Below are 12,010 nucleotides of genomic sequence, written 5' to 3'. Positions count from 1 at the left end.
CCTCCTCTCCACCACTGTCATGTCTAACAATTCTCCCTCTTCTTCCTTTCTCCATGTATACCATCTCTCTTTCCCTCCCACTCCATGCACCTATGTACAACAATTTTCTTTTTCTCATCCCTCCCCCACTGGCAGCATCTCTCATTCTTTCCCTCACTTCCCAGCACTCCATCCATGCATCATCTGTCCTTCCCAACCTCCTCCCAGCCCATGCAAAATCTATCCTTTCCTGTCTCCCCCCAGCCAGTGCAGAATCTGTCCTTCCAACCCCCTCCCAGCCCATGCAACATCTGTCCTTCCCTGTCTCTTCCCAGCCCTTGCAGAATCTGTCCTTCCTAACCCCCTCCCAGCCTGAGCAACATATGTTCTTCCCTGCCTTCCCAACTGCCCTCCCTTACCATATCTCTCCCTTTCCAACTATCCTGTCCTCCTACATATCTCCCTCTACATCACCCCCAGGTCTACCATCTTTGCCTTTCTCTTTCCTTCTTCCCTTCAAGCCAATCAGGGCCTTAGGCTGCTCCCCAGGTATTCTGGATACAGAGAGAGGTGCCTGAAGCCTGATTGACTCATACACCTAAGGCCACACCCCTTGGGAGGGGCCTTAGGTGTCTGAACCAGTCGGGGCCTTTAGCCCTTCCCCATGCTTCACATGATGCACCTAGGAGGGGAAGGTCCATCATTTAAACAGGTGGGCTCGAAGCAGGAACTTGACAGAGGGCTTCCTGCTTTCAAAGGTACGGGGGAGGTTTGGGGTGGGGACATCCGGTGGCAGGAGGGAGTGGGCATCCCTCCTGCCCTTTTGGGGGATTTCATGGGGGCAGTGGCTCCGGGGTATCTGATGCAGGGGAGAAGTCATGCTGCAGGGTGTTCTGCATGGCAGGAGGACTTGGGTATACCTCCTGCCATTTCTGGGAGGTTTGGGGGAGGTGCCTGGCGCAGGGGGGGGGGTGTCTTTTTTTAATGGGACAGATTTTGCAAGTGTAACACATATGCATCTGTGCCAGAGATCGAGTCGGTATCTTTAGTATATCTAGCCCATTGCACTAGAATTATTTTTGTGGCATTCAGGTGAAATGATAATTTTCAGTTCATTTATTATTTATTTTTCAACAATTCAATATCAGATGTTTGGGTGGTTAGAGCCAATTGTGATGTCATCAGGAATAGTTGAAATAGCTTTGGTGAGTTCTGATGTGTTGATCCAAGAATTTTAATCCACAGCTGGATGAGGCTGTCTTGTAAATCATAACAGTAAATTTTCTTCCACCCAATGATGATCTAGGAAGGATTTTCATGATCATCACTTTCATAATGGTCTTCCTCATTTTCTAAAGCTTTTTCTTGTTTTTGAAAGAAACTGGTGTTAATGCCCTGGATTTGACCCTTCTAAAATAGCTCTGTTAACTGTGTTTAGTTACATTGGGTTTGCACTTAAATTACACTATAATAAAAAGATAATATCAAAGATTTTCAATTTAAATTTTTTACGAGGTATGAAGAGGAGTAAAATATAGCAAATTTACCTTGAAATTTATGGACATCAATTAATTTGATTGCAATCTACGGTTTGGCTTTGGTTGGCTTCTTAAATCGGAATGAAAAAAAAAAAAATTCTGCTGAAATGCAGAGCAATGTGTTTCTTTAGATTTTCAGGGTCAGATTTAGTCCACTGCTTTTTCCCCTGATGAAAGAAAACGTTAATCATATACCTCCTTATTCTGATCTTTTATCTCCACTAAAACAGAGTGAAAGCAAATTGAGTTCTCATTAACATCTCCAAAACCCTGACCCTGTATAGTTCAGAGATTGTAAGTTCAAATATTTCTGACAGAACGAAAGGTGCTATAGTTCCAGCTGGCTTGAATTAAGATATGTTGGATTTATAGAGTTGGTGTTACTAGTGAAATATAACACAGCTCTAGCTTCTTACAGGTATGTTTTATTGTGTAGGCCAGTATTTCCATGGTATGGCTGATTTTGGAATTTTCAAATATTTCTGATACTGTTTCCTTTACTGGTTTTGGACAGACGATACATTTTTTTTTTTTTTTTTTGCATCTCCCAGTTAGTCATTTTCCCTAAATGAAGTGAGTGATTTCTAGTTATCTCTAGGATGTACAGAATTTAAATTGAAGATCTTGTCACTGGTTTTTTTCTAGCACTACATAATACACTTTTCCCTCCGTATTCGCGGTTTCAGCACTCGCAGTTTCACTTATTCCCGATTTCTCGCAAGCTGACTCCTCCCCCCAAATTAAATCATGAGTACCGATAAAAAAAATTTAGCGCTTACCAACATTCACTCAGAATATCGCTGCTTCCCAGCTTCTCTGCCTCAAAATTGCTGCTTGACTGCTATCAGCCCCAAGAAGAGCAGCGGGGTAAGTGACAAGGGGCTTTAACCCTTTCAGGACCATAAGGATCGTAGGCCAATTTTTGTGGTTTTGACGACATTTTTATGGTAAAAAGGGCTTGCAGATGCCAAAAAATTGATTTTTTTTGTGAAATATCATTATTTTTTTTTTAAAAAATCACACTTCTGGCTTATGGACAGTGTGGCAAGTGAATCTTCTCGTCAATCTGGCAACGACGCTAATGAATGAATGTCGGAACCAGTTTGTTTACATAAAGGCAGTATCATATGGAATCCGTACATATCAAATTTAGAACTGTAGACTATCCCAATCAAAATTTATAGGATTTTAAAGTTATGGGACAAATATGTCCCTTGGTCCTGAAAGGGTTAAGCAGTTCAAGATATGGAAAATGAAATAGCTTCAAAATGGTTCCAAAATATGTCTTTTCCCAAACAGGGTTTAACACACAGTTTTACTGCAAAAATCATTCAGAGATTCAAACAGATTTGCAGTCCAATTCTCATAAGCATTAATAGTGCAAAAAGGAAAATTGCCTCTAAACTTCAGCACAAACATTCCATGCCTACCTTTGGGCAGGTCTTCTGACCACACTACATTCAGCTGGGCTAAAGCAAAACTCCCAGTCCAGGCAAACAACAATAATATCTTCAAACTTTTCAATCTTGGTTTCTTTATTTCAATTGTGGGGCTCTGCCTGAATTGCCTCTCTGTGTTTTCTCTCTGACAGCCAAACTCAAGAACAAGAAGGGACCAACCTCCCACAATGACCGATAACATTGGTCCCTCCCGAATAGAACCTTTTTCTGGAACAAAACTTAAAAGTCCACTGCACTGCTGTGTCTCTCCAGCTGACACAGCACACACACAAAAAAGGAAAATAAAAATGTTCGCCTATTTACTCTCCCAAACAGCTATGGGAGTTTCAAATTAGATTCTGGGTTTTAGCCCCAAAACAACATAAGTTTTATCTTTATTCTTAGGCAGTTTTCAAAAAACAATTAACAAAACAGTCATAGAATTTCTGCACAAAAATATTATCTTTTAGGATTAGCACAACATTACATTCATTCACAGTCAGGTTCCATCTGATACTCTGACACCTCAGAATTAGCTTCATCCAGCTTCATATATTCCTCTGGCCCAACAGATTCCCCACTGTCAGAAAACTCTGCCAGGAAATCTTCCTTCATTTCTATCTCTGGGTAATCATCAATGTATTCCGAGAGTTGCTTGACCTGCTTTCATGGCTGTGCTGGCTTCCTCCTCTGTTTTGGAACAGGTTTCTCCACATCACACTGCTCTGGGTAACGCCTGCTGTTCTGTTACATCCTCCTGTCTACTTTTACTAGACCTGAGGGAATGAGGAACAGATGTGGGCTGTTCCCTAATAACCTGCCTGCGGTTGTGTGTAGTGTGTTGCCCTAAACCAGTTCCCCGCTTGCTGCTTGGTGTAACCTGATTTGCAGCACGACCAGGCTTAATAGTTCCCCTTGGATCTGTCTTTACCTTACTGAACCCTGAACTAGGTAAAAATAAATGGGTCAGTGGCTGCTTAATTGTGTAATCTTTATTCTTATCCTCAATGTATTAAGTCTATGGCCAATATCCCTTAAATTATGATATATAAGAGAGACTTCTTTTTTAGAAAACCCATTTTTTAAAAATTAGGCTTTTATATTTTTAAAGGCTAAAAGGCCTCAAGTGTTTACAGCTGTCTGGGTTTGGAACTAGTCCTGCCAGAACAACCTATCGTGAACTATCATTAGTCTCAATTGCCTTTCTTTTGTTGTTCTCTTTTTGATATTTTTATTTTTCTTATCTTCTTTTATATCATATTGACTAATTCATGTAATAATGATAGTCTATCAGCTACTGCTCATGACAGACTTGCTGTTATCAACTCATTAATTAAATTAGTATTTATTAATGCTTGCTTATTTGGTAAAGCCTGTAATACTTAGCTTTTAGGTCCTGCCATTATAGTAGTGTTAGCAGCTTCCAGCTATATAGAATAAAAGTGACTCAACTGGTGCTCATGGCTCCTGGTAGGGCCACAATTGTTCTTTATTCTTGCCACTGTGTGCATTTTCTCTATTGCTTGTTCTGGGTTGTGGCACATGACTAGGCTTATTAGAAAACTGTTTTGTTTTTTTCCTGCCCAACCCCAGGAATAGGTTTCTTTGGACTAGCACTTGCGGGCACAGGGACTTCCTTGTGACAGCCTGCATAAGTTGTTATTGCATAAGTGCAATATTAACTTGCCTTTTATACCTGCCTTTTACATGGCATAAATGATAGTGTCTATATGTTGATATGCAAATGCTAACTTATTCTATATTCTGGTTGCCAAGATGCTATTACAGAATTTGTGCTCAGTGTCTTGAATTTAGTTCTCAATTCTGGGTGACTGTAGGATGACATGGAAATGAACATCAAGCAATTGAAAGAAGCCATGGAACACAGGGAAGAATGGCAAGGACTGGCCTACAGAATATCCAAGGGTTAGACACAACTGAATGGATAATAGCAGTAGTAGTAGTAGGATTCCTCACCGGATTTTCTGACATATTTCCGGTTATACCCAACCTCGCTCGGCCCACTAATGTAATTGATATTTATCTCAATGTTCTTGACAATACTTCCTGTAACATTGCTGTATATGTACAGTCTCTTCCTCTGTAAACCGCTCTGAACTGCTTGTGGTATTGCGGTATACAAAATAAAGTTGTTATTATTATTATTATGCACAATCTGGATACTCTTGATAGATATAATGCATTTGTTCATATAGCTGAGTCTGGTGGAAATTGGGAATAGACTTCCAGATTCTTTAAGACTGTTAGGTCAATTACACCAATTTTGAAAAAATTTAAAAACTTGGTTGTTCACACAATAGTAAGTATATCTTATTTTTAACCCTTTAACATCTATCTAATCTTAACTAATAGTATCCTTTCTATATGGCCTATTAGTATGTTATCTCCTTTTTAATGAACTGTAAACCGAAACGAGCACCTTAGGGAAATGATCCAGTATATAAATTGAAGATTAGATTAGATCTGTTCCTTCACAAGCTCAGGGAAGGCAAAGATATACTTTTAACTTTTATAGTTTAGTCCAGTGCAACAGTCTGTACTCTTTATGCAGTTTACCATCTCACATTCAGTTCAGCAACCCTCAGCTTTTGGTTAATTAACCAGCTCTCACCAAATTCAAGGAATATAAATGGTTTACCTCAGCCAAACAGACATTAGCCGTCTCACATAGACATATCTCACATACTATCTTCTTTCCCAGGGCTCTGATTCAACCCACTGCTAGTGAAGTCACTCTCTGAATGACTCCAGTCGGGGACAGAAGTACTCCTCTGTGCCTGAGACCCACCCCTCTGAGTCAGCAGGGTTGTTGTTTTTTTGTTTTTTTTTTACTTTCCTCCAGGTGGCTGACTCTTACTCTAGTGCCCTCTGCTGTCCACCAATATAATAGCAACATAGAACCCCCTTACTACTGCTACTATTACTACTGTTTCTTATCTCTATAACACTACCAGATGCACACAGTGCTGTACATTAAACATGCAAGAGATGGTCCCTGCTCAAAAGAGTTTACAATCTAATTATGACAGACACACTGAACAAAAATGGTGAATAAATATATGCAGTTCGTGTAGGGAAATGCAAAGGGATGGAGAGGTAGTGTAGGGTCATGAAATAGTTAACTGTTGTTTAAAATATTGCTCTGGCCTACATAGCTAAAAACAGTGTATAATCTATTGACTGCATCTGCCTGAAATGTATGTCCTTGCCCTACCACATTGTAAGCTGAATAGATAAGAGTTTGAGCCATGATGTGCCCTGCCCTTCTGTACATGTAGCATTTAGACCTGTAAGATTTAGATAAGCAGAGAAATGAGCTAGTTTCCTATAGGACTATAAGTTGTATCCCTGAGCCTATCATAAGTGCTGGCTTAGGACCAATAATAATTGTAGAAAGTTATAGAAGTAACAAATGAAAATTGTAGTTTTTGCATATATTAGTTTGCGAAAAGGGCATAAAAGTCCGTGTATTTCCTGTTTCTGACACTCTAGTAGGCAGGCTATTAACTGCACTAGAGTCCCGGCATGCTGTGAATAAAAAACTCTTGTACTTTCTTCACGCCTCTGACTTTGTGTATCCAAGTGACCTTTCATTTGGCTTCCGAACAGGGACTTGAAGGTCTCTTGACCACTGGTTACTCGATTGGTCACTTGTTTCTGGTCCTACAGCTGACTAGTCTGCTTAGCCGGCATCCCTTCTTTTGGGTTTGGCAGACCTCAGGAAGTTTGACCACTTCAACTGACTTATCCAGTCTCAGCTTAAAGTACAAGAATCTGTATCAGTTTAATTCTGTCTTGGAGTGGCCACTATCTGGTAAGTAGGAATTGATCTTTCCTATCCTGTCTCTATTCTCCTGCCTAGTAAGCCACTTGATCAGTCGCTGAAGTCGTTGGGAGGGATTATAGGAACTGTTATTTTCTGATTGGGTAACTAACCTGAAGTCTGTTGTGTTTTGTGTGTTTGAGAGTGTCTGAGACGTCCTTGAGGACGAAGCGAGTGCGGACCTGTTAGTACTGCGTTTCCCTAGTCCGGAGACGGGCAGGGCCAGGAATACAGGGAAGTGTTTTTGTCCTCCATTGCACAATGGGGGGATGTCAGTCTACCTATGGGGACCCCCTTGATACAATGTTAGTTAATTTTAAAAAGGGATTTGGCTCTGATTATGGGACTAGACTTAAAAAATCAACCCTTATTCGTCTGTGCCAGTTAGAATGGCCGACTTTTGGTGTGGGCTGGCCCCCCTCTGGCTCCCTGGAAGAGGACATAACCCGTCAGGTTTTTATTATAGTAACTCACCCTAAGACTGGCCATCCTGATCAATTCCCCTATATAGATAGTTGGTTAGACTTAGTCCGTAGCAAGCCTTCTTGGCTTTTCCCTTCTGTACCCAAGAAACTCCAGTCCCAAGTTCTCACCCTCAGGAAGACTGTCAATGAGAATTATCGTCCTACTCATGTTTTTGAGTCTGACCCTTCAACTGACATACTTGAAATACCTACTGCTCCTCCTTCTTACTCGGTAACACCACAGCCCATACCCAATCCCAGTTCTGTCTCTCTTGCTCAGCCTTCTGTTTCCCAGCCTGTACAACTCCCTGCTCAATTTCCAGCTTCCCCTTCCCGAGCCCTGGCTGATAGCCCAGCTCATGACATTCTGTCCTCCCCAGTCCTTTATCCACCTCTGGACTCTCTTTCTCTTTCCGATGATTCTCCTATCAGCCATCGCTTGAGACCTGATCCTCCTCAAATAGTTCCCATGAGAAGACAAATGAAACAGGGGACTCTGGAGGCTACAAATTTGGCCATGCCCCTTCGTCAGGTTCCTGTTGCCAATCCACCGGATGCCGCCGGGCATCCTAGACCACCCACTATTAGCCTTGTATATCAGCCCTTCACCACCACTGATTTATACAATTGGAAATCCCATTGTCCTCCTTACTCAGAGCGGCCACAGGCAACTATTGATCTAATTACATCCATCATTCGCACACACCGCCCCACGTGGTCAGATTGCCAGGAACTACTTCTCTGTCTCCTAAATACCGAAGAACGTAAACGGGTTCTGCAAGAATCCCTTACAAAGGCCCAGGCGGATGCGGATGCAGCCGACCCCAACTGGATCAATAACCATTTCCCTTCTCAGGACCCTAATTGGGACCCCAATGATGCCACTCATAATACTTTCCTTATGCGGTACCGCCAGTATATCCTTGAGGGTCTCCGGTTGGCTTCTCGGAAACCCACCAACATTTCTAAAGTATCTGAGGTCCTCCAAAAGTCTAATGAATCCCCAGCCGCATTCTATGAACGTCTCTGTGACGCTTACCGTACCTTTACTCCCTTTGACCCAGAAAAACCTGAAAACCTCCGTATGGTTAATACCTCGTTTGTGAGCCAGACACAACCTGATATCCGTAGGAAACTCCAGAAGCAGGATGGGTTCGCAGGCATGAACACTGTCCAGCTCCTTGAGATTGCCCAGCGCGTTTTCATGAACCGGGACAGCGCTAACCGGCAAGAAGCTGATAAGCTTCTCCGGCGCAAAGCGGACCTCCTTGCTGTAGCCCTTCAAAATACTTTCCCAAGTAACCGGCCCCCTACCCGAAACTCTGAGTCCCGCTCTTCCAAGCGCCCCCCCTATTCTTCTGGCCCTTCAAAACCTACGGGGTCCCAGCTTGATAGGACAGGACCCCGTAGGAATTTGGAACGGGATCAGTGTGCCTATTGCAAGGAGAGGGGTCACTGGAAGAACGAGTGTCCAAGCAAGCCCCGTACCTGTCAGGCTAAAACTAAGGACCAACCTACTATTGGTTTGGCATCCTTTCAGTCTGACTCTGAAACTGATTACTGAGACAGACCGGCTCGCAGTGAGTACCAGGGACTTTCCGGATTGTTCCCAACTTACTCGCTCGGTTCCCACGAGCCCTTAGTCAATGTCCGTATAGGGGACCATTCTATCTCTATGCTGGTCGACACCGGCGCCATACACTCAGTTCTGACCCGCCCTCTCAGTAAGCGTTCTTCCAAATCTATCTCCATTATGGGTGCAACTGGCTCTTCTGATTCTGTCCCTATCCTTGAACCAGTTTCGGTTCGCATTGGTGGTCATTCCATACCACATTCTTTTGTGTACATGCCTTCTTGTCCTGTCCCCTTGCTTGGTCGGGACCTTCTCCAGCGCTTGGGAGCCACTATTCGTCTGTCCTCTCACGGTCTGACTATGGACCTTCCTTCTGCAAACCTCACACCCATTCCTGACCGCTCCGCTGCCCCCTCACCAAGCTTCCTCTGTTCCCTATTGTCAGAACCCATGGCAAGCAAACCCCCACTCTCTGTACCTGATTTTCTTGAGGGCCTTGATTCAACTGTTTGGGCTGAGTCTAGGTCCCCCGGACTAGCACGTAACATCCCACCCTTTGTTGTTACCCTCAAGGCTTCTGCCAGTCCGGTCTCTATCAAGCAGTGCCGCATATCCCAGTCTGCTCTCCAGGGAATACACGTCCATTTGTCTCGTTTGCTAGATTGTGGGTTTTTGGTTCCTTGCAAATCACCTTGGAATACCCCCCTCCTTCCAGTTTTGAAACCCGGTGATCCCCCTGATTACCGCCCTGTCCAGGACCTCCGTGCTGTCAACCGTCTTGTAGAGGATATCCATCCTACTGTCCCTAATCCTTATACCCTGTTGGGATTGGTCCCCCCTGGAGCTACCTACTTCACTGTTTTGGATCTCAAGGATGCATTCTTTTGTTGTCGGTTAGCCCCTACCAGTCAGCCAATTTTTGCATTCCAATGGGAAAACCCTTCCACTGGACAAACCTCCCAAGTAACCTGGACCCGTCTACCCCAGGGCTTTAAAAATAGCCCCACTCTATTCAGCACCGCCCTTGCTTCAGACCTTGCTAATTTCTCCCCTTCATCTGATTCCCAAGTCCTGCAGTACGTAGATGATCTTCTTCTCTGCTCTCTATCTATCTCTGCTTGTCAGGAGGACACTCGCTCTCTCCTTCAGTTTCTCCTCCATTGCGGATACCGTGTGTCTCTCCGGAAGGCTCAGTTGTGCCTTCCTCGTGTCACCTACCTTGGGTTTCATATTTCCCAGGGTACCAGGTCCCTTCCCCACACCCGTGTCCAGGCTGTCTGTAGTCTCCCTGTTCCTGATACTCGCAAAGCCCTGCGCGCCTTCCTCGGTATTGCCGGATACTGTCGTATCTAGATCCCTGATTTCTCTACTATTGCTCGTCCTCTGTATGATTCCACCAAAGGCGCTGACTCAGCCCCTTTTGTCTGGACCCAACTTCAGGAGAGGTCTTTTCGCTGCCTCCAAAACTTCTGACTCAGGCTCCTGCCCTTGGCCTTCCTGACCCCTCCAAACCTTTCCAGCTCTATGTTCATGAAAAATCTGGTATCGCAGCCGGAGTCCTTACTCAATTCCTTGGTTCTTGGCGTAGGCCCATTGCCTATCTCTCTCGACAATTGGATCCTGTTGCTGCTGGGTGGCCTCCCTGCCTTCGGGCAATTGCCGCCGTATCAGATCTCTTACAGCACGCTAATAAACTCACTTTTGGCCAACATATTGACCTCTTTGTCCCACATTGTGTGACCTCTCTTCTAGAACATAAAGGCTCCCTGTGGCTCACGAATGAGCACCTCCTTAAATACCAAGCCCTTCTTTGTGAAAACCCACAGGTCTCTCTTGTTGTTTCTTCACTTCTTGACCCCTCCACTCTCCTCCCTATCTCCTCCCAGCCGGTCGTGCACAACTGCCTTGACACCGTTGACTTAGTTTATTCTTCCCGTCCTGATCTCACTGATATCCCCCTCCGGGATCCTGATCTCACTCTTTTCACAGATGGCAGTTCGTCTGTCACCCCTTCTGGTACTCGTATTGCTGGTTATGCAGTAGTCTCTGCCACTTCCCCTTTACTCATGGGCCCTCTGCCCTCTGGCACTTCCGCCCAAGAAGCTGAGCTGTATGCCCTCACTTCTGCCCTTCGCCACTCTGCCTCTCAGTCTTGCAACATCTACACTGACTCCAAATATGCTTTCCTTACCTTGCATGCCCATGGGGCCATCTGGAAACATCGAGGTTTCATTACAGCCTCCGGCCGCCTGATCCATCATGCTCCCCTCATTCTTGACCTCCTTGAGGCTGTTAAATTGCCCTCCCGTGTCGCGGTTATGCACTGTCGTGCCCACCGTCGTGTCACTGATCTCATCTCACGTGGCAATGCCCTTGCCGACCGCACAGCCCGAGCTGCCAGCCTCTGCCCCCCTCCTTCGGCTCCTCTATACACCATCATTCCTTTTCTGGACTCCCTTACACCCCAATACACTTCTCAGGAACAGACTTGGGCCCGCACTCTTTCGGGCCAGTCTGTCCTGAAAGGGGGGTGGATGCAAATATATGCCAATTCAAGTGCCAATCCAGACCCACACACTGATACTTCAAACACGAGCACAGTGGGTACCCTCATATTCATTCCTCAACATCTGGCCCTCACGATTGTCAAAAGATGCCATGATTTGGCACACTCTGGAGAACCCGCTATGAAAATGACTCTCAAGAGACATTTCTTTATCAATCACCTTGATCAGCTAGTCCGGAATACGGTCCGACAGTGTGTTGTCTGTTCTAGAATAAATTCCCCAATCAGACGACTGCCACCTCCTGGACACCAACCCATTGGAACATATCCGATGCAGGTTCTGTCTGTAGACTTCACCCACATGCCCACTTCCCGTTCCTTCAGTCACCTTCTAGTCTTCACAGACACCCTGACTAGATGGGTTGAAGCCTTCCCTACTCGCACTGAACGCGCCAGAGAAGTAACCCAGCACCTCCTAAACGACATAATTCCGCGCTTTGGTCTTCCTGTTTCTATAGGCAGTGACAACGGCCCTGCTTTCATTGCTGATGTTGTCCAACAAACTGCTCAGGCTCTCCAAATTGAATGGAAATTACATGCTGCTTACTATCCTGAGAGCTCTGGTCAGGTCGAAAGAATGAACAGAACTCTTAAGACCCTTCTCACA

At 44.7% G+C, this 12,010-nt stretch overlaps 1 protein-coding gene across 1 annotated transcript in view; it reads left to right on the top strand.

Moving 5' to 3' along the window:
- Positions 1 to 9,017: 9,017 nt before the first annotated feature.
- LOC117354803 overlaps positions 9,018 to 12,010 on the top strand; it is a 162,724-nt gene continuing 159,731 nt past the window's right edge. The window contains 2 exon segments of the mRNA XM_033932784.1: positions 9,018 to 10,296; positions 10,299 to 11,233. Coding sequence (XP_033788675.1) covers positions 9,018 to 10,296; positions 10,299 to 11,233 — 2,214 coding nt within the window.

The sequence above is a fragment of the Geotrypetes seraphini genome, chromosome 2 (genome assembly GCF_902459505.1).
Source record: "Geotrypetes seraphini chromosome 2, aGeoSer1.1, whole genome shotgun sequence".
Taxonomy (NCBI): domain Eukaryota; kingdom Metazoa; phylum Chordata; class Amphibia; order Gymnophiona; family Dermophiidae; genus Geotrypetes; species Geotrypetes seraphini.
Note: the sequence above shows the minus strand (reverse complement) of the source record. Positions and strands in the feature narration are given on the sequence as shown.